Genomic DNA, 23258 nt, shown 5'->3' with positions numbered 1-23258 from the left:
TTTATTTTTTGCAGAACTGAACCGTTTTCTGCTCTGCCTTTCTCTCCTCTTTGTCTTTATGGGTTGGTATTGTACTGTCTTTTCCAAAGTACTTGTCATTGAAGAAGTACGCAAAGTTTTAGCATGTCAATATTTCCCGTTATGTTGCCTTCCTTGTCTTTGATAATTACTTACGGGACTCTTAAAAACCTTCATGGTAAAATCCTTTTTTTTCTCCCCATAGTCCCTCCATTTCAAGGACTAAAACAGTCTTGCGTTAAGTAAAAACCTGTGACCAGAACTGAAGGAAGATTCTAGGAACAGAAAACTACAGCAGGACTTAGCACAATTTTTTGAGAAACAAAACAAATTGCAAAAGCCTTAGCTGCTTTCCACCTAAGAAGCTGATTCAATGAAGAGAATGTCCACTGGAGTTTAAGTCACAGCATGAGTTTGGGTGTAAGGGCGCCCCGAAGACAATCCAGCTCTCCTTTTGTAGAAACGTCTCAAGTTGAATAAAAAAAGCTGTTGTAAACTTAATCTCAGGTGTAAATATCAAAGCCCTCTGTTACTAGGAGGGCTGACTACTCCGTGTGCTGCATGTGTGTCCCTGTGATGGCAATCATTTTAGCTGCTGGCCTTCAGAGGAATCGAGGAATCTGATGGAGGTTTTTTACCTATGTATTTTCTGTTCACCCTGTGTCAAAATTTATAAAGATAAAACAGGCATTGCTGAAATGGTACTCTCTGTAATTTGGTAATCGTCTTGACTTTAGTATTTGTAATCCTGTTGCAATGCTGACTGTGTTAAGTACCCAAGCTGCTTGTGTTCCCACCAAAGAGTGCTTTATTAACAAGACTCTGTGAAAGCCACGTCTGAAGACTGTTGCATGTTGCAGACACAGAGTGTTAGGAGGTACGCTGGTAACTTGAAACTTGCAAGAGCATTTCAAGAGTAGCTTTAGAAGACTCAGGAGGAGAAGCTGGCTTCAGAGTTGGACGATTGTTGTAAGCCGATCCTTCCCATGTCACTTAGGGACTGGAGAATGCCAAGGCTGCCCACTCTTTGGTTGCCTAGTCATACAAAGTAAGTTCATACTTCTTTCTGTGCAAGAGAAAAACCCACAGATTTGGTGTTTCTCCTTGGAAACTGATCAAATAATGGTGGCTTTAAGAAAAATCTTGCTGCTTTATTATTATTAGGGTGTTTCTCTGTAGCACTGTGGGCTTCTTTTGTTGTGTGGTCAGCACAAGGTCATCCACTCGCCCTTTGAGTTCAGTGACCGTTATGTCAGGATTTCCATTGTTTATAAATAAGACACTCACTGTTGCCTTTGGTTAGGGAATCAAGTCTTTCAGAGTGCCTTCTCCCCTCCCCTACAGAACACAGCAGAGGGACGAAAGCAATCTCAGAACTAGAGTTTATTTGCTGCTAGAAAAAAAGATGGGGCCCAAAATAAAAGAATATTTTCCAAACTATTTTGAAATAAATGGTTTCAGTTATTGTTAACTAATGTTGGCCTATCCTACTTTGGAAATGGCGGTAGACAGTATGAAAAGGTAATTCAGTTCACATTTCAAGATGAATGAATCAGGTCAGTAGGCAATTGCATTTTTTAAACTGCCTTTTAAAACTATGAGGAATAAGAAGTAGTCAACATGAACAGATTAAAGTCTGTTAATCCAAAAATAACTGGAAGGCCTTGGCTCTGTGTTGGTATTTTCTCTCCTAGTAGTTGTGAGGTTGACTGGCTTTGAGGGGAGATGGAAGACCCCGCTGCTTTGGCCGAATAAGCAGTTCTTCGCCATTAGGCGCTGGGGGGGTTGGGTCACACCAGCTTTGACACAGTGGGGATCAGATCTCAGAAAAATGGAGGTTTTTCTATCCCCAGAATTTCATAGACACAAAGACCAACTTGCCTGATAGGAAGACCGCTTTTTAAGAAGCTTTGGGTCAGAAGAGAAACATTCCATTTGCTGATGATGCTGGAATATAATACCAGATATTTAAACTATCCGGGCATAAACATTAAATTCTCAGGGAAACTCTTCTTCCCTTTATACTTTTAAAGGCCATCTGCATACATGATCCAGGTCGTTGTGAAAATCAAATTTCTATCTGAACCCTGCTTGGTTTGGCTTTCTGTGAAGTCAGAACAAGTAAATGGGTACCCGCCTCCCAGTGAAGAAGTCTTGGCCAAGAGGGAAACGTTTGGGCTTCAGTGGTAACCATGGTACTTTTTATTTTGCAAATTGCCTTTTTGTGTTGGCTGCTTGTGTTTCCACCTAGAATTGCTATCACTGTGGCTCTTTCTAAAAGTTTTGTGTTTAACAGGCTTGTTACTGCAGTGAGTCATAGGAAAGTAGTGATTTGATAAAGTCATTTCTTGGAGCGTGAAAGGACATAGCAACAGTGTTAAATGTCTGGAGGACATATCTAGAATCCAGGAAGTCTCTGGGTCGGACTGTATGAATGAGTGGCTCTTCCCCACCCGCCCCACAGTGGAACCTTCAGCACACCCAGAATCTGAGTTTCTAATTTCGAGCCCTTGTTATAGGAGTCTTCGTTGCTATGGAATATGAAACAGGACATGTCAGATGGACAGATTCCTTTAACTGAAGAGCCTTAAATAGCTTTGAAAGTACACCATGACAGTTTCCATTGGAATTTAAATTGGAAATGATTATTTTTAGGTGCCCTTGAAGCTTTCTGGGGACCCAAATCATCAAACATCAGGGACAGATTAAAAGTAAGGGTGTACAAAGCTGGGTACCCGGAAGAATAGACAGCCTTGTGTTTGGTGTTGTGAGGACGTGAGCCGAGCAGGGCCTCACTGACATGGGTCGCCCGACCTGTCCAGTGCAGCTGCTTCCAGCCATGTGCCGGCTGCTCTTCCAGCCATGTGCCGGCTGCTCTTCCAGCTCCAGAATTCTGTTCCAAACTTTGCCCTATTAGCCTGTTACCCACCCACCTCCTCCCCGCCTCAGGGGTGATTTCTACCTCTTTTCTTGGGCCCAGACAAGTTCTAGAGGGTACTTAACTCCCAGTGTTCTCACTAGACGAAGGTGTTTTCTTCGGGAGCCTGATCCCTGGTGGGTGGGCGGGCAGGCTGGGCTGACCCTCGGGCGTCTGGGCCGTGTTGTGCCAAGAGCTCTGGGAACCTTTCCTTTGCTTGAATCGTTCTTCATGACAAATGAGCCATGTGCTCCTTTCCTGTTCTAAAACTAGCTCAACTGCTCATTTTTAAAAGGAATTACTGCATTTTAGAAAACTGCTCATGCAAAGCTTTAAAAATTCTGTTTTAACTCTTCAGTAGTTATCTCCCACTGAACTGCCCTGTGAGGCCAGCAGCCGCTCTTCCATCTCTCCTGAAACCGAGTGTTCTCCACGTCACCAAGTGGAGACACGACACGTGTTTAAAAGACTGGACAGGCCACCTGTGCTGTGTAGGAAGTTACCTCCTCACTTGCCTAGTAGAGTTAAATGTTAGCAGATAATGTTCATTGGATTATATAGTACTGCAGTTTTATACTAATAATTTGCATACTTTTATCTAACCTGAATTCATGTACAGATTTAAAGTTTTAAAAGTTTTAATCAGTAACTGATTAATAATCAGTATATGATCAATCATTGTCTTGATTTTTTTTTTAAATTAAAATGTATATTTCTAATCATATTTTATAAAGCTGAGAGAACTGGTTGAATGTATGTTTATTTTCCTGAAGGTATTTTTAAGATAAGCTTCATAATGGCGTGTAAACTTTGCGTATCTGTGTAGTTTGATATGTACTGTCACATTTGAAAAATTGTGTGTATTGTAACTGGTTTTATACAAAATACTGAATAGTAGGAATTGAATAATTATAACCATGTAATTAAAAGTATTAACCAAACAATCTTTAAGTATATTGTATTTATTTACTAACCGTTCTGAATTGTGGGAGACCTGAGTAGTTAAAACAGAATGCTGATGTGACCCTCGGCATTCTCTTGCTAGGACTGTGATGCCAGATGCTACCAGCTAGAGGCTTAAACAACAGACATTTATGTATTCACAGTTCTGGAGGCCGGAGGAGGTCCCATCCCAAATTGTGGGCAGTGGTGGCTTCTTCTGAGGCCTCTCTTTTTGGCCTTTTCTCTGTGCACCCCAGTCCCTGCTGTCCCTGTCTGTCCTCATCTCCTTTTCTTAGGACACCAGTCAGATTGGATGAGGGCCCATCCTAAAGGTCTCATTTTAATGTAACCACCTTTTAAAGGCCGTGTCTCCAAATACGGTCATATTCTGAGGTATTGGGGGTATCGGGGCTTAAGGCTTCACTTTAGGTGGGGGATACAGTTCCGGCCATAACACCTTCGCCAGGTTAAGACGGTGAGCAAGGAAGGAGGCTCCAGTTATGAAGTTACTCTATACACCCCCCACCACCACCACTCCAGTGATGCAGAGATTTCACTTTCTGGAAATTAAGATATGTCAGCAAGTCCCTTGAAGTCTTCTAGGTAAGAGACGGTAGCCCTTTTATTTTATCTGCCAAGTTCAGGGCCAAAGTGCCGGCAGGGCTGGTGCCAGAACACTCCACATCCTGACGTGTCTGATGTGGGATGCTGTCATTGGTGCCGCTTGCCTGCCCTCCTGATGGTCTCTTGCAGGGGAGGACCCTAAAGACTGGAAGCCCAGGTCATCACACAGGGGGTGGTGTCTAACTAAGGCTCAGAGCTTTTCTTAGGGAGTGCTGTTTAGCTTCCTAAGGCACTTAGCTTTGATTCATGCTGGAATGAGTTTTCCAAGCACAAACCAAAGGGAACTGTCTCCTCACCTTACTGACACCAGCCACCGGACTGGGATTTGCAGGCTCTGCCCTCTGGAAAGCCATAGCATCCACCTGCTCCCCCATGTTTGCTGTGAGGCCAGTGCTGGGTGTGCACCCTCCAGGGGAATGAGTGGAGCTTGGTCTGCTGGCGTGGGCCAAACAGCTTGAAGTACATGAGTGTGGGGCAGGCGTGGCAGCAAGGCCGTGAGGTCTACCAGCTGTTGAGTAAAATCACACAGTGTGTGCTTCTCCTGGGAGCAGCTGTGTCCTCAGGGCCACGCTGTGTGGGTGACGATCCTCAGATCCCGAGCCCTGTGGGTACTTGCTTTCCTATGCTGACCACACTGTCCAGAGCGCATGTCCACAGTGACAGTCTTCTAAACCCCTCTTACTCCATATAAGTAAAATGAGAATAAAAAGAACTACTTAGCAGTAAGTTAAATGAGATAATAATACAGGCAACATACAAGAGTGTCTTGCACATATCTTTCAATAAATTTTTTTATACATCTAAGATAATTTTCTCTAATTAGGTAAAGACTGGTTCTGATAGCAGATTATGATCCCTCAGTATGTGATATTTTTGGTACCTGGAGTATAATCCATGCATTTTGAAAGAGATCAAAGTATTTTGACTTCTGAAGAGAAATTCATGCCCTGAAGCTCATTGAGTCTGGAGAGCAGCTTGTTCCAAGGACGGGCAGGGCAGACAGGGTGAAAAGCCCCCAACGAGACCCCAGGGGTTAGAACAGAGAGAGTGGACTAGGAAGGCAATCAGTGATGTGCGTTCTAAAGCACGCTCTGCCACTTGTCCTGCGACTGTGGGATCCTTATCCCCTCCTTTCCTTCACACTGTTCGTCTGTAAAATTGGACTAGTGAATGCAGTGTTTGGATTAAAAGTGATCAAACTATGCAAGTGCCTTGAGTGTGGTCCTGGGGCCGGCCTGGAGCAGCCGGATGGCTGGCCTCCCCTCCTGGCGGGTGTGGAAGAGCCGCTGGGGCGCACTTGGAGGTAGCATGCTAGGAGGGAGTCACATGCTTTTTACCTGCCCTGTAGGTGCTTTCCAGCTTTTTACTATTGTAACACCTCATCATTAAATTCTTCCTGGTTGATCCTGGCTATTTCCTTAGAGAAATTCTTACGGAAGGTATTTCTGGGTCAAGAATACGTTAATTTTTTAAATTTTATTTATTTTTTTGAGAGAGAAGGGAGAGAACTGAGAAGCATCAACTCACAGTTGTGGCACTTTAGGCATTCATTTATTGCTTCTCATAGGTACTTGGATGGGGGGGTGGCACTTAGCTGAGCCAGTGACCCCTTGCTCAAGCTGGTAACCTTGGGCTAAAGCTAGCGACCATGGGATCGTCTTGATCAGGGGTCCCCAAACTGCAGCCCCCTGAGGCCATTTATCTGCCCCCGCCACACTTCCAAAAGGGGCACTTCTTTCATTGGTGGTCAGTTCCCATTGAAATACTGGTCAGTTTGTTGATTTAAATTTACTTGTTCTTTATTTTAAATATTGTATTTGTTCCTGTTTTATTTTTTTACTTAAAATAAGATGTGCAGTGTGCATAGGGATTTGTTCATAGTTTTTTTTATAGTCCGGCCCTCCAATGGTCTGAGGGACAGTGAACTGGCCCTCTGGGTAAAAAGTTTGGAGACCCCTGATGTTGATGATCCCACACTCAAGCCAGTGACCCCATGCTCAATCTGGTGAGCCTGTGCTCAAGCCAGCGACCTTGGGGTTTTGAACCTGGGACCTGAGTGTCCCAGGTCAATGCCACCACTGGTCAGATAAGAGTATATAAAATTTTAAAGTTTTGATAGTCACATCAAAAAGTAGCTTGGGATCATTGTTGAGAGCATGGATTCTGGACCAGGTTCTGGGTGCAAACCTTTGCCTGTGAGCTGTGTTCTTGGAGCCAGGATGACAATATCTAATATGGTTGTATGGGGATTAAATGAATTAATTTTTGTTAATTACTTAGAACAAGTGCCTGGCACATAACTAAGAGCCATATATATTGTTTAATCAGACAATAAAAATATTGCCTTACTGCTGTCCAAAAGGCCTGTGACAATGTACCATCCCCTGTGCTCCCTCCCTCATCAGCAGCTGTCATTGCTGAGCTGGTTAATTAATAGGACACTGGTCCCAATGTCACTGCTTGCTGTGTGTGTGTGTGTGTATGTGTGTGTGTATTCCTTTAAGTTGCCCCATTATTTAGATTTGGGGCCTTTTGTCTTTTAAGTGGTGGGCAGAGTATGTCCCTGTTACAGTCACCATTTTTCCCAGCTCCCTCACTTGAGTGCTGGCCCAGGCCATGTGGGGACAGAGAGCCATACCTCCCCTTTAGGCCAGCCGGCCACCTTGCCTTTCTCTGTGTCTGTCTCTGCTAGAAAGTCTGCATGGCTTTGAAATGCTGCTGGATGACAGGTGCTCCGTCTGCAGGGAAATGTTCAGGTAAGGCCTCCTGCCCGGCAGGGCCTGACTCATAGGCTGATACCCCCCAGGGTGCTGGCCTTGGCTCCCTGCATTCTTATAATGGCCTAATGTATCTGTAGGCAGGAAGAAGCTTTGTGTGGAAAAAAGGGTGGATACAGGATTGTGGTTTGTGCTTCCTTTTACTTGGAGAAAAGACAATGGTTTCTTCTCAGCATGGATGTGCTTCTCTAAGTAAAACAACATGACTTTTCAGGCAGTGCAATTCTTTGTGTGGGGCTATCTGGAGAATGCAGCCACTTGCCCACCCCCCACTCCACCTACTTACTAAATGCTAGTACTGTTTCTAGCCATTGGACAATCCAAACACGCCCATACATTTTCAGCCACCTTCAGGCTGGGAACTGCTGATGAACTTCCCACGCAGCTCAATGGGCGATTTCATGAAAACAGCGGCAGATGCTCGAGGGAGCCCACTGAGTTAACACTGTTCTCGTGCCCTGTGCTCTGTCCTGAGCCCCAGTGAGGAGAGGCAGGGGCCAGAAGAAAGGTTTCACATAGAGAGGGCAGCAGTGGAGCTATGCCCTGGGAACAGGGCTCATGAGTTTCCTGAGCCTGGGGCTCCCCTGAGACTTCAGTTTGGATGGTGAGCAAACTGCCTTCCTGCCTAGCCCTGGCTTATCCCTATGGTTAGTGGCCAGAGAGGTTGCTAGGCCTGTTGTCTGCACCCCTGGGAATGACAGCTGGGCGATACAAGGGAGCACCATGGGCGGGCCAGGGGTTGACGCGTCCAAAAGTAGCACTTGTGTTCACGCAAGAGTTGTTGGGCAGGGTAGGATGGCTGGTGGTCCTGGACCACTTTTACTCGGCATGATTCTACTGTGGCCAACCTTGCATTTGCCTAGCAGTTAACCAAGGAGTTGAGAGCATGCACCTTGGGGTCCCTGTCCAGCCGCATATGAAACTAGCCCTTGCCCACTCCGATGACTCGCTAAGGCAGGGCCAGTGGTGTAAGCACAACTCTCTGCCTTCTCCCTTTTCCAGTGACGGTCGGCTGTCGCGGGCTGAAAGCTAGCTTTTAACCTGGCTCGGGCTCCGTGGGGACTAGACCTCCGGGGGGCTCTGCTGGACAGCACAGCGTTCAACAGTGGACCTTCTCTCCAGGTGCAATTTAGTCTGTTCCTCGGGCCCGTACTTCAGCCTCTCTGCGAGTTTCTGCCTCCTTCTTTCACTAGTATTGAGATCACAGCCCAGAGCCAGAGCTGGGCCTTCCAGCAGGTGGCTGGGGTGGGGAAGGAACCAGGCAGGCACCTCTCTGGGAGCAGTTCAGCCTCAAGCCCCAGGAGACAATGCTTTTTGAACTTTTTTAAACAGCGGCCTCTGTTACTGTATGATGGAAGCTAAAGTCCCTCTATCTCTCCAGAAAAGTTCATGCAAAAATTCTGAAGCGCTCCTAAACAGCCCTGTATGGCCTCACTGGCGGTCTACCATCCAAGTCCACGGGTGCTGTCCTTGCAGATGCTGTGTGAAGAGCGCCCCCTGGAGGTGCGTTGTAAAGGAGCCTATTTGCTAGTCATTTTAAGGCCCCTCCAGACCTCCTAGGGGTTCTGGGTGAAAGACCCTGAGCAGCTTTGGTCAGAATCTCTGGGTCGGGATGGAGCCAGGGCAGAGGTTACCATTGCCCTCACCAGCCCTTTGGCCTGTGTATTTCTCCTTCCTTTCTACCCACCGTCCCCTCATACTGAAAACCTCTCCAGCATTCCTGCTCATTCTCAATCTCCTTCACCAGAACATGCAAGTTGCTGGGCATTTAGGTCTTCCTTACCTCGGATACTTGAAAAGATTACGTCCCTGTTGCTATAATGCTGCCGGTAACTTCTGGGAGGGTGGGGAGCTGCAGACCAGGACTGCAGCACGGCTGTGTAGATTGTTCATGGATGTGCGGGAGGTCCCCTGGCTGGGACAGCGCACATGTCCCACGGAGGTGTCCTCAGTACCTCGGACAGGGTGGCCGTTCTCCAGGGAGTAGCTTTCCCAATCCTAGTTTCTTCAGAACTCTTAGAGCACCCTGAGGGACATATGTGTAAACTGATGCCACTCCATTGTCACATGACAGGCATGGCCGGGGCTTACCCCGATTTGGTGCCCCCAAGTAAACCCACTGAGATTAAACCCACTGAGATCAGGCCACTTTTTTGCAAAGAAACAAAGCTTAGAAGGTGTGTGCTTCTCTGCTCCAAGGCTCGACCTCCTCCCCACACACATGGGGCCTGCTTTGCCCAGAGTAGAGCTGTGACAGGTTTGAAAACCATTGTGTTTAGATTGGAGAAAGTCCTATTACCTTAATTCATGGAAAACTTTGTGGCCAAGGAAAAGGGCCTTGGAGAGGTGTCAGGCCTTTAGACTCCATGAGGCCCCACGAGAGCTACCAGTCTGTTCCTATCTCCACCTTGCTGGCTACTTTGAGCCTAATCCCCACAGCCTTCCAAGTCCTGCCATCTCCACCAGTGTGCGGAGACCTAATAAAACTTTCTAAGAGCACTGCTGGCCCACCATGCTTTGGGACAGACTTGCTTCTGCAGATGGTCAGTGTTGCTAGATAGCAATGGCTCACACAGCCCCACACAGCACATGCTCAGTGTGGCTCTTCTGGTTCCCACAGTGCCTGTGGTCTGGCCTTTCCCTGTCGCTCTCCTAGCAGGTTTGCCCAAGGGACAGGTCACGTAATTGGAATTTCAGGAGTGTGTAGAAAGACCACTGAGCAGGGGAACCGAATCTTCTTTCTGCCTCATCCCATCCCTGCCCAAGTATTCAGCGGGAAGCAAGGAAGACGGGCGTGCTCCCTGTTCCCTGACTGTAAAGTGACGAGACAAGCAGCCCCTCCAGAAATGTTGGTTTACCCAGGCTACCCGGGTTGTGCAATAAGGGCAGAGGGGGTCCTTTGGACTTAAAAGGCATCCAGATACCAGGCAAGGGGTGCACCCCAGGTGGTGACTCCTGTCGGTGGGGATAGTTGCTCCTTTCAGACGGAGGGGAGGCTGTGGGGGACACCATCACAGTGGACAGGCTTCTGGGGAAATCGGTTTCTCATTATGTGGTGGTTACAGGGAACTTTTGTACTTTTACCTGTTGTATTTTACAGTCAAGAGTTGTTTTAACCTGCTTCTTTCCCTCCTTAGTCTCTACCATATAAACACAGGCCCCTCTGGGACAGAGCCAAGCAAAGCCTCATGCACTTGGCCCATTGGGGGCAGTGGTGCCAGCTGCCCCAGAGGTCTGCCTTGTGGCCACTGTCTGCGGTCAAGGCCCTGGTGGCTGTTGACACAGTGTGATCCTCATGGAAGCTGACAGTGCAGCAGCAGCAAAAGGAAAAGGAGACCTTTTCTCAAAGTGAAACTGTTTATCAACTGAGTGATACGGTGTTGAGAAGCAGAGCAGGGTGGCCACAGTGGCAGTGACTCCTTCCGGAATAGAAGAAGGCAGTTCCTGGTTTTATCCTAAGGGCTGACCCTTCCCAGCTCTGAGCCCCAGACCCTGGCCCAGCCACTCTACAGGACTTGCCAACACACTATAGTGTGATTTCAAAGGAGAACTAGTGCCTTCACCTCTGAAATGCCGATGTACTGTGATGGCATGGAGGAGCCAGCAGCCACCAATAGGAAAGGGGGTGCCTCTACGGTTTCTCTGGCTTGGGGACGCCTGCCTTGCATGGGATGAAAATGTTAAGTGTTTATTATCATCATTAGGCTCAAGATAGCCTGGCCAGACCTTAAAACCAGCCAGTTCATGTTAGCATTCCCAAGGTGGTCCCAGCCGGCAGCAGCTTCTGGAGCAAGCCTGCCTCTTCCCAGACCTTGTCAGATATGTAGGGGTGACAGCTGTCAGGGGTCACACCAGCCTATTTATGGGGCTGCCCCAGCTGCAGGTTCTGGGACATGATGCCCTCACTCCACCTTTAGCTGCCGCCCTGGCAGCCTGAGGTCTGCCGGTGAGCTCCTGGCTGAGAAGGGAGCCAGGTATGCTTGATCTCTGCTTTCCAAGGTCTGGCCCTACGTTCTCTTGTGGGGTTAACTTGCCTAGTATAAAGCTACCAGCCAGAAATGCCTGCCTCCACAGCACATCTACACACAAGCCCCTCCAAGGAGTCTGGCAGGGGGGCTCTGGAAGGCCTTGCCTTGTGTTTAGGTCCAAGTACATAATCCTGCCTCCTCTTCTGGTTTTCCTACAGGTACAGGGGCATCCCCTGCCTTTTGCTTCTGCTTTCTTTCTGGGGCACCGACTGCCGACAGCTACTGCCTCCCACAAGGGTGATGAGTAGCTCTGAAAACAAAGACAAGGCCTCTACAGGCTCAGAACTACTCTGGCCCCCAACCCAGTTTTCAACCCTTGGACCCAAGACTGCTCCAGGGTATAGTAATCTGCAGTGTGTTGGGCAAGACTGAAGTGTTTGCAAATCCACCATTCAATCTAGTGCTATGGGCCTTTCAAGTGTTACCACAACACTGAGGGGAACTTTCTCTCTTTAATTCTTTTTTTAGAGAGGACAGACAGGAAGGGAGAGGAGAAGCATCAACTCATAGTTGCGGCACCTTAGTTGTTCATTGATTGCTTTCTCGTATGTGCCTTGACGGGGGGGGGTGGGCTCCAGCTAAGCCAGTGACCCCTTGCTCAAGCCAGCGACCCCATGCTCAAGGCAGAGACCTTGGGGTTTTCAACTTGGGTCCTTAGCGCCCTAGGCCAATGCTGTATCTACTGTGCCACTCCTGGTCAAACAAGGGTAATTTTCTTTTTTTTTTGTATTTTTCTGAAGGGAGTAGTGGAGAGGCAGAAAGACAGACTCCTGCATGTGCCCGACCAGGATCCAACCAGCATGGTGACCAGGGGGCGATGCTCCGTTGCAACCAGAGCCATTCTAGCACCTGAGGCAGAGGCCATGGAGCCATCCTCAGCACCTAGGCCAACTTTGCTCCAATGGAGCCTTGGCTGCAGGAGGGGAAGAGAGAGACAGAGGGGGAGGGGTGGAGAAGCAGATGGGCGCCTCTCCCGTGTGCCCTGGCCAGGAATTGAACCCAGGACTTACACATGCCAGGCCGATGCTCTACTGCTGAGCCAACCAGCCAGGACCAAGGTAATTTTCTCTAATGAGATCTCTTTTACTAATCTTCAAAATCAAGGAAAAATGACTTAATGTGACAGCTTCACATCTGCCAAGTAATGATAGCGCCTCATGTTGCACCAGCTGATTATATGGCTGAACTTGACACTCACCTTCAACAAGACTTCTTTACTCATTCATTACATCTATTCCAGGAAGAGGGAATAAAAGAATTGGTTAAAATACCTAGAACTTGGATATAATGACAAGAGATCAAAAGTAGACTGTCACCCACAGTGAAGGTCCTCAGCTTTCTGTCAACATGGTCAGGAGTTCAGCTCTGATTTTCCAACAAAATCGACTCTCACTGGGTCTTTTTTTCACATTCTCTCTTGACTTTGGTGTGACCAAAACAATTCAGTTTTCTATACACAAAGTTAGGGAATACCAACCTTTATTTACATCTGCGTTCACAGTCAGAGCCATCTTAGAACAGCAAAGCAGGAGAAAGCACAGATCCAGGCACCGAGGCTGAAATTCTAACAAGCATGTTAACTGTGTGACAGCAGGCAGATGTTACCCACGGTTTCTTCAGTCAAGTGGGGAGAGCGTCACCCAGCTCCCTGCAGCCACTACAGCTGCTTCTGCCCCAGGCCCCACTCCAGGCACTAACATCGCCAGCACTCAGGGAGTGATGAAACCTGAGGTTGCTCCTTACCCCAAACATTCACCACAGGGAAGAAATGGGGCCCTGAAAGGTGCAAGGACTGACTCAGAAAACTACATAGGTGTTCAATGAACATTAGTCATTTACAAGTCTTGCCCAGGAAAAGGACAAAGGGCGTTTATTCACAGGTACTGGGTTCTGACACTAGTTTTGGAGGAAAAAATGCAGCATTGCTATGTTTTTTCACCTGGACCCCTTTTCACTTGATTGGTGGGTTAAATAGCATGATTTAAAAAATCATATACTTAATATTCATCCTAAAAGCCACCCATACATTAAATATGCACATTTATACTAAACATGTGGTGTGTATATATGTACACAGAAACCATGAGGTAGTTGAAATCAACAGTAAAGAAACAAAACCTTCCCTAATTCTGTCACAGAGTGGTAACCAGGGTCTGCACAATAGCTGTTTAAAATTATTGGTTAAATGAAAACCAGAACTCAAAAAACCCTAGAGTGTAACATATATAATAGTAAATACAATCGTGTTTTGATTTCTTGGTATCTGAAAACTAGGCTATGACTGCTTTAAATGAATGATCCAAGTTCTATGGGTTTCCTCTAACATTAAGGATCACAGCCTCCCAATATCTATACAACTTACTAAGTAGATTCAATAGATTCTATTTTACAATCTCTATGTACACATTTTAAACATTATTTTTAAATTTCATTTGAATTCCTTAAATAGAAAAATAACCCCCATTCTCCACCTTGGGAAAGAGCCAGACTAGCTCGGCTGGTCTGAGTATCTGGAAAATTCCCTCCCCCTCCCAACCCCAAGGCCAGAAAGAGCAATGAAGCCACACTAACGGGAAAGCAACATCTATTGTTCTCAGTCTGACTCTTCCCCACAGCAACAGAGTCTCTGCACAGGAATGCCAGGCCGCTCCCAGCTGCAGGGGGGATAGTGTCTCTCAGGCCAGGGCAGGAAAGTCTTCAGGGTCATCTGGGTTTGGAGCAACGTCTTGTGTCTGAAAAGGAAGTTTTGAAACCAAATGTCACTTCACGCATTCCTACTTGGGCAGAGCACTGTGTGAAACATGGTGCCTGCTGTCACCTAGGGGAGGGGTGGCCCCAACGCTGAGGGAGACAGGGCCCCAGTGGGAAGAGGAGCTGCAGGTTCAGGAGGTGACTGCCACGCTGAGGCACCTCTCCCCTCTCAGACTCAGTCCTGTCCCCGCTGCAAAGTGCCTGGCAGTGCCTCCCCCTTCCCTCTAACAAACCCTTACTGAGTGAGCCTTTTCATCGGCTCTTCCTTCCCCCTGTAAACAGGACAGACTGTTCACTGTGCGGCGATACAAGGATGATTACAGACAGCTCCCACTCTTGAGGGCTCACAGGTGAAGGGGAAAACAGACTGGAAGTTAGGAGATAACTTCAGTAACGGAGGCCCATGGGAAGGGCGGCAATGCAATTTGGGGGCCAACTACACACTGCAGTTAGGGAAGGCCTTTCTGGAAGAGAGCAGGTTCCCCCAGAGGTTAAGCCTCAGTGAATGAGCAGAGAACACGGGTTCTGAAACAGTGGAACCTGACTGTGAAGGTGAAGGGGCGGGGCCTGATGGCAGCTGTGAGCAAAAGAGCACAGGTGGGTGGCGGGGAGGGACAGGCTCTGGGAATGCAGTGTGGGGACATGGCACCACACTCCACCTGAGTGCTGCCGTGGCCAGAGTTCTGCTATTGGGAAGAACTGAATGTGTATTTTCTGTTCTCAGAACTGAACCTCTTTTTCAACCTGGCCTCAAACGTACCCAGAAAACACTGTTGTTGTTTGCTCTTGCTTAAGTAAACAAGCTGTGGCACTCCCTGCAGGGGCTGTTCCTGGGAGCAAGGGCACTGCAGCAAAGGGAACCTCCTCAAGACCAGCCACAGAGAAGGAGCGGCTTCCATCCATTGTCATAGGCCTCCACGGTGGCGCACACTGGCCACAGGGCCTTGTGCTGACTCCCACTAAATAGGTACTCATATATTTGTTCATAAAGCACCTATGAACACCTACTATGCTTATACTGTGCGAGGCCCTGGGGAAACCAATAATGAGCACTGAACCCAATTAAAGCAGATGTGGTTGCTGCTGTCTACCAACATATTCAATAATCTTACCCCTGAGAACACAATCACTAATGTCACCATGCTTAAAAGGGAAAAACTAAAATTCCTGCTCAAGGACAATGAACTGGTCTTGGAGGGAATGTAATCAAAGAAGCCTTCCCTGAAAGGCGAGGTTGGAGGAGCGGACTAAGTAAGCAGGCAAGGCCCTGGGGTATGGAGCAACTCGTCTGCAGAACCAGAGGCAGCGGCTTGGCTGAGGAGTGTGGAAGATGGTCTGAGGTGAGCAGGGCGCGGCGGGGTTCTGTCTGCCCTGAGAGCGTCATAAGGGTACAGGGCACACAATCAGGCCACTGTGAGGGGATTGGATTCGCTCTCAAACCTGGGGGGGGCTTGTCTGTTGCAGATGAGTTTTTCTCAGGTTCTGAGTGCATCTTTAGGGCAGAAAGTGGAGCTCCACGGAGACCTGGAGGCCAGGGGCTAATGGTCTGTACCCTAGAAATGCCCATGTGGCTGACATCATCACCGTTCCAAACACCCCAACATCAGACGCACACTAGACAAAGGAAGAATTCATGACAGAAACTGATGACCCTCCAAAATTAGGCTGTGTGCCCAGGGCATCCTCAGTCTCTCAGGTTCTTCAGAAAACCATCCAGGACTTAGATATAAATACTCACCACTACTTCTGCTCTGGGGCCATAGTTCTCTGCCCTCCTGATCCTTCCCCGGCCTCCCCGTGCACCACCTCTGGCTCCACGCCCAGGACGAGGGAGGTTCCCAAAATTAATCTCCAGCTGGGATGTGATGTCATTGGCTGCTTTCCGGAAGACATGGGCATCATCCTCATAGTCCTCCTTTACCATCTGAAACACAGTTATAGCATCGCACACACACAGCGCTACTTCCACGGACACACTCTGAGGCCTGGTGATGTGCTACAAGGGCACTGAGACGGCCTCATGGCAGAAAGCAGCCCTCCCTGCTGTGAAACAGGCCCTGGGCTGCGGGGGGGGGGGGTGGGGGTGGTGGGGGTGGTGGGGGGGGACAGAGCTGCAGTGAAACAGGCCCTGGGCTGCGGGGGAGGAGGGGGACAGAGCTGCAGTGAAACAGGCCCTGGGCTGCGGGGGAGGAGGGGGACAGAGCTGCAGTGAAACAGGCCCTGGGCTGCGGGGGAGGAGGGGGACAGAGCTGGGGGAGGAGGGGGACAGAGCTGCAGTGAAACAGGCCCTGGGCTGCGGGGGTGGAGGGGGACAGAGCTGCTCTGGTTCCAGCGCAGGGTGCTGCCCACCCCACAGCCACACGTTCTCATATTAACAGTCTCCATCCAAATGTCTCTGAACTTACTATTACTTCTGGTGAGACACATTTTTTTCTATTAGTTTAGCAGGTTAAGATGTAAAATTTGACATGACTAACAGCCTTGAGGTTATGGGTTCAATCCCTAGTCAAGGAACATCCAGGAATCAACCAAAGAGTACACAACTAAGTGGAATAATAAGTTGATGCTTCTCTCTCTCTCTCTCTGTCATCCACTTCCTTTCTCTTTTTCTCTCAAATCAATGGAAAATTTAAGAAAAAAATGCCAGCTGCTTTTTAAGAACTACTTTGTAAAATTCTTCGAGAAAGTACATTTTATTGTAAAAAGAAAACTATATTAAATAAGTCTCCAATTTTGCTTTGGCTTCAATTCTTTCTTTCTTTTTTTAATTTTTATTTTTATTGATTTCAGAGAGAGAAAGGGCGTGGGGGAGGAGCAGGAAGCATCAACTCGTAGTTACTTGCGGTATGTGCCTTGACTGAACAAGACCAGGGTTTAGAACCGGCGACCTCAGTGTTCCAGGCTGACGATTTATCCACTGCACCACCACAGGTCAGGAGTCTTCAACTCTTAATAATGGATTTTTTAAAACCCTCACTTTTAAGTAAAATCTTAAATGAGAATCTCCAAAGGGATATAAGGTTAAATGTTTCTACAACTTGTCCAGGAAATAAAATCAAATTTCCCTGAGCACATCAACCTCTTTTTGGCTATATGTTCATGTTTAACATTTATTTCCCTTGAATGTCTCAGATTAAAATATAGCACAGACCTTAAGTAGACAGACACTTGAAGCTAAAAAGAGGAAGGAAAGAACAATTCCGAGCACTGGCACTCTGGTAAAAAGATACACACACAAAAATAGTAAAAGGCAAGATTATAAACCCCTGCCTCCTGGTTTAGAAAACAACAGGGTGCCCCCACCCAGCAGGAAACAAGCCTCCCCTCCCCAGTAAGGAGAGACAAAGTGTGAGGGACCAGTGAGGGACGTCAGAGGCCACAGTGCTTTGAGAGCCCAGCTTTGTTTGCAGGATAGTGTTCAGGTCTGACCTTTGCAAACAAAGCCCCCAACAAACAAGAAGTATTAATCTAGTGTTTTTGTCTCTTAGGATGCCTAGAACAAAGTAAACTAGTGACCCCAAGATTGGCCTATGTTGCTTTAAGAACAATTCCTGGCTAAAATCTCCAATGCCATAGATTAACAAGGACCAGAGATGTGTGTGCTGTACTGAGACGGAGCTGGATGACTCAGCTAGCCCAGTTGCTTCAAACATTCCAGGAGCCCTCTCTCTGCAGCCAGGGAGGATGGATGTGGTGTGGGTTAGGGAAGAGCAGCTTCTATTTTTACCTAACATGTCAGCTGCACATTTCACATCCTGGCAGCACATCTGTTCTAGGCAAGGCTTTATTTACAATTCACCAGAGCAAAAAAGAACAAAGAAAGTGGAGAGGAAAAGAACCAACCCAGCTCACCGATGTACCTGTAAAAAAAATTACCTTGTACAAAAAGTTGGTTGCAGTGAAACAGCTCAAAACTTACTAGTAAGGCCACTAAGAGCTTGGACTGACCCAAACAGGAGGGTGGGAGGAGATTCTGTATCATAAATGACCCTGTAATGAAAGTATTCATTCAAAGAACACAACTAACCAAAGTATAATTGGGAACATATACAAATCTACAGGTCACTGGCTCAGCTGGAGCCCCCTGGTCAAAGCAAGTATGAGAAGCAATCAATGAACAACTAAAATGCCGTGACTATTTCTCAAAAAAAAAAAAAAAAAGAAGAGCTGAACAATCTGAACAATAAACCACAAGCAGTAAGGCCCTCACAGAAAGAGGCGCCGTGAGCTAGCCTGCCTTGATGGCAGGCTGCCCGGCTCTCCAGGGCTCCTTGTCTGAGTTTCAGCAATTATGCTAAGGGAGCAAAGCTGCTACTGTAACACAAGAAAGGCGTCACAGGGCTTAGCACCCTGGCTGGTTTCAATTTTTTTTTTTTTTTTTTAAATTTATTTTAGAGAGGAGAGGGAGAGACAGAGGAGAGACAGAGGGGGGGAGGAGCTGGAAGCATCAACTCCCATATGTGCCTTGACCAGGCAAGCCCAGGGTTTCGAACCAGCGACCTCAGCATTCCCAGGTCAACGCTTTATCCACTGCGCCACCACAGGTCTGGCGGCTGGTTTCAATTGATCAACTCTTCCCAAGTAAAAGCTCTAAGCATTAGAGGTGAAGGTCATCTAATCATGGAAATGTAGAATAGTCAGTTATCATTCATGAAACATTCTGTACCTCTCTTTTCATACAAAAATGAAGTGCAATTAACATATAGTATTTGCAGTCTCAGCACAGTTCTGGAGTGAGCAGAAAATTCACTGTCACTATCACTGCTTTGTTTTAAGTGTCAACAAGCCAAGATTAAATTATTTCACAATAAAGGTACAGTAAAATTAGGCACAGATCATCCGATAGAAACTAGAATGCCAACTACTGTTACATTTTCAAAATGGAAGTAGAAAGGCCCATTTTGTTTCCAATAGTAACAGTAAAGATCATCTCCAGATACAAAACCTTATGCTTACATCATCTCTGTATTTGGACTTGTGTATCACCACTGCTTTGGAAGGGACAGTGGACTCAGGTTTCCGGATGTTAAATTCAGGCTTCGGTCTGGTCTGTTCTTGAAGAGTTTTCCATTCATCTAGGGTCATCTCTTGAACTTGAGTTTCTTCTTCAACTTCCAACTCAGGAACTCTAGAAAATATAATCATAAAGAATAATTTGACCAGGTGGTGGCGCAGTGGATAGAGCATCAGAATGGGACGTGGAGGACCCAGGTTCGAAACCCTGAGGTCACCAGCTTGAACCCAAGGTCTCTGGCTTGAGCAAGGGGTCACTCTGCTATAGCCCCCCCCAGTCAAGGCACATATGAGAAAGCAATCAGTGAACAACTAAGGAGCCATAACAAAGAACTGATGCTTCTCATCTCTCTCTCTTCCTGTCTGTCCCTATCTGTCCCTCTCTCTGTCTCTGTCACAAAGAAAAAAAAAAGAATAATTTAACGGGTTGGAAATGTCTACTATCTCAAAGAAAAAGTCATAACCTTTAGTTTTAACATACTTTGATGGTACTGCATCTCAAATCTAAGTAAGGTATGAAAATCTTTGTGCCATTAACTTCCTTATTTTATTTTCATGATTTTATGCCATTGCTGCCAACTGAAGATAATTCCTGTCTGTGTTCAAAGCAGCCTCTGAAAAACAGGACCATTACCATTCCAATGACATTAACATTGCACTTGACCACCAGGCACTCCCTTCCCAGACTGCATTACACATAAAATGAGATAATGGTAGAAGAAAATGGGAGAAGTTACTGAGATAAAACAAATAAAGGAAACCACGAACAGATTATAAAACAATGGGTCACAAATGCCTACTTTTGTAAATACCTTTAAATTCTAAAGTTTTGAAAAGAAAACAAAATAAACATGTAGCTCAATGAAGTCCAGAAATAAATCCTCACATTTATGATTATCTGATTTTTTTTGGACCAGGACAGCAAAGATAAAAGGGAATAGTCTCTTCAAGAAATGGTGCTGGGGAAACTAGATATCCACATGCAAAAGAATGAAGTTGGACCCCTACCTCAAAACATAAATATAAAAGCTAGAAGTAAAAACTCTTGAAAACACAGGTATAAACCTTCACGACTTAGGATTAGGCAATGGTTTCTTATATATGACACCCAAAACAGAAGCAATAAAAGGAAAAGCAAATAAACTGGACATCATTGAAGCTGAAAACTTTTGTGCCACAGAGGATACCATTGGACAAGTAAAAAGATAACCCACAAAATGGTAGAAAAGATTTGATAATCATATATTTGTTCAGGGTTTGACATCTAAGAATACATAAAGGACTCTTACAACTCAATAGAAAGAAATGATCCAACTAAAAAATAGGCAAGGCTCTGAACAGGCATTTTTCCAAAAATAGGTCTTATAAATAGTCAATAAGATGCTCAACACCTGACCAGGCGGTGGCGCAGTGGATAGAGCATCGGACTGGGATGCGGAAGGACCCAGGTTCGAGACCCTGAGGTCGCCAGCTTGAGCGTGGGCTCATCTGATTTGATCATAGCTCACCAGCTTGGACTCAAGGTCGCTGGCTTGAGCAAGGGGTTACTTGGTCTGCTGAAGGCCCACGGTCAAGGCACATATGAGAAAGCAATCAATGAACAACTAAGGTGTCGCAACGAAAAACTGATGATTGATGCGTCTCATCTCTCTCCGTTCCTGTCGGTCTGTCCCTATCTATTCCTCTCTCTGACTCTCTCTCTCTCTGTCCCAGTAAAAAAAAAGAAAATAAAAAAAGATGCTCGATATCACTAGCCATCAGGGAAGTAAAAATCAAAGCTACAATAATTACACCATTCCATACTCACTGGGATGTTTAAACCCAAAAGGACATTTAAAAAAGTGTTGGTGAGGATTTGGAGAAACTAGAACTGTATATATTGCTGGTGGGAGTATGAAATGGAAGGGCCATTTGGAAAACAGACTGACACGTCTTCAGACACTGAGAATAGCTTGGGGGGGTCTGAGAGTCGGCGCAAGACGGGGGCTGCCAGGTGGATCCCAGTTCGGGCACATGCAGGAATCTGTCTCACTATCTCCTCTCCTCTCACTTAAAAAAAAAGTTAATAATATACAATAAAACCCATTGAAATGTACAGTTTAAATGAAGTATCTAGTATAGGAATTATATCTCAGTAAGGTTTAAAGCACAAAAAATCATTAATGCAGGGAACAGGAAGGGAATCAAATCTATAATACCATCAGTGAAAAGCTAATGTAATTTAAAGTTCTAGATTACAGGTAAATGATATGAAAAATAAGCAAAATCAAGACAAAAACCTAATCATAGAAGAAACAAAATAGACTCATTTGTGAAACAACTTTAAATACCAAGTTGATGGCAGAAAAGACATCGAAGCAGGGGAGATCTCTGAAGAAGCATGAGGGAACTTTCTGGGATGATGGTAACATTCTACTTCTGGAGAAGAGTTACACAAAATAACAGAGGACAGAGGAACACAAGTATATGCATTTATCAAAACAATGAATGTACACTTATTTCTGTAATTTCACAATAAATAAATTTTACATCACTTTAGCTGGTGAGTATAGGTATTTACTGTAAAATTCTTTAAACTTTGCTGTGTGAAATTTTTCATAATAAATGTTGGAAAATACTAGTATTAAAATATATCGCAAACAAATATTGACAAAAATATGAAAAGACATTAAAACTTGTAATAGTAAAATACTGGAAAGAACTGCCTGACCAGGCAGTGGCACAAAGGATAAGAGCATCGAACTGAGATGCCAAGGACCCAGGTTTGAAACCCGGAGGTCGCCAGCTTGAGCGCGGGCTCACCAGCTTGAGCGTGGAGTCTCTGGCTTGAGCATGCAATCATACACATGACCCCATGGTCGCTGGCTTGAGCTCAAAGGTCACTGGCTTGAAGCCCAAGGTCGCTGGCTTGAGCAAGGGGTCACTTGGTTTGCTGTAGCCTCCTGGTCAAGGCACATATGAGAAAGCAATCAATGAACAAGCAATCAACAAACAACTAAGATGCCTCAACAAAGAATTGATGCTTCTCATCTCTTTCCCTTCCTGTCTGTCTATCCCTATCTGTCCCTCTCTCTGTCTCTGTCAAAAAACAAAACAAAAAAAACCTGGAAAGAACCCAAACTCATCTAGAGAAAAATTGGTTGTAAAAATGACAGACATTAAACAGCAGACTATTAAGCAGTTTAAAAGGTAATGAGAAATCTATATATACTGCTCTGGTGCACCGCCTGGATATATTGATGAAAACGCAGAGTAGAATGGAATGTGTTAGTAGTGACCCAGAGAGACATATGAACATATATGCAGAAATGGTCAAGAACCTAGTAGCAGTGAGCAGCACTAGTTCCCAGGCTTTGGTCTCTAAATACCATGTTCATTAAAGAACTATGGCATGCTATCTAAGATCACTAAATGTGCACCAGAAGGATCAAGAATCAATTTGTAGAGGCTCATCTCTAGGGAAAATACGGGTCAGTCTAAATAAAAACTGAGTGGACTGAAACATACTGAATAGGTTTAAATCCTTGAGTTCATAATGACACTTAAAAATGATTTGGCAGCTCTGAAGGATGCTAGGGAACGAACTCCTTATTCAGAAAATGGATTAACAAAACCTTTTACAGTGGTACCTTGAGATACGAACAGACCAATATATGAAATTTTTTTTAAGGTATGAGCTGTGACTTGGTCCGTATTTTTGTTCGAGATCCGAGCGAAATTCCAAGATACGAGTGGTGATTCAGGAAGCTGCCGCTAGTTGGTGCGTTGGTGCACGGGTCCAGTACCGGCAGTTTGATATACGAGTTGACTGACTTACAAGCTCAGTTACAGAACAAATTAAATTCATATCTCAAGGTACCACTGTATTTAACAAGTACCTTTTATTTATCCTGCATTTCCTTAATTAATTTATACCTCAGTGTAATTAAGTAGTTCTACTGCTGATCATTCCAGCTAATAAAGAACAGAATTAGACTATCACCAACTTGCAGCCCCAATGGATAAAGGCAATGATAATCAGGGACCTTCCATAACCTATGAAACAACTTTGCCAAAATGCTGAACCTGAATTTGATCAAACTTCTGTGTCTCACTATGAATTTTGAGGAAATACATAACATATAGGGACAGAGAAACATGTTGAACTACTCATCAAGAAATGCTGTGCTGGCCCTGGCTGGTTGGCTC

General features: G+C 45.9%; 2 protein-coding genes across 12 annotated transcripts in view; one reads left to right on the top strand and one right to left on the bottom strand.

Annotated features, from left to right (window-relative positions):
- CDC14B (cell division cycle 14B) overlaps positions 1–13752 on the top strand; it is a 113186-nt gene extending 99434 nt beyond the window's left edge. For 10 of the 11 annotated variants that reach the window (XM_066368314.1, XM_066368318.1, XM_066368323.1 and 7 more), the window contains one exon: positions 224–2874. In XM_066368314.1, coding sequence (XP_066224411.1) covers positions 224–260 — 37 coding nt within the window. In that variant the 3' untranslated portion in view covers positions 261–2874. Of the gene's footprint in view, positions 1–223; positions 2875–12046 lie in introns of those variants that run through there. The other variant, XM_066368325.1, reaches the window with a different exon arrangement.
- Positions 12769–23258, bottom strand: part of HABP4 (hyaluronan binding protein 4) — a 38023-nt gene continuing 27533 nt past the window's right edge. Inside the window, exons 6-8 of the mRNA XM_066368327.1 lie at positions 19014–19185; positions 15796–15981; positions 12769–14038 (exon numbers count right to left, since the gene is read on the bottom strand). Coding sequence (XP_066224424.1) covers positions 13982–14038; positions 15796–15981; positions 19014–19185 — 415 coding nt within the window. The 3' untranslated portion in view covers positions 12769–13981. The remainder of the gene's footprint in view (positions 14039–15795; positions 15982–19013; positions 19186–23258) is intronic.

This window comes from Saccopteryx leptura, chromosome 2 (genome assembly GCF_036850995.1).
Source record: "Saccopteryx leptura isolate mSacLep1 chromosome 2, mSacLep1_pri_phased_curated, whole genome shotgun sequence".
Taxonomy (NCBI): Eukaryota; Metazoa; Chordata; class Mammalia; order Chiroptera; family Emballonuridae; genus Saccopteryx; species Saccopteryx leptura.
This window is presented reverse-complemented; position numbering and strand designations above follow the sequence as displayed.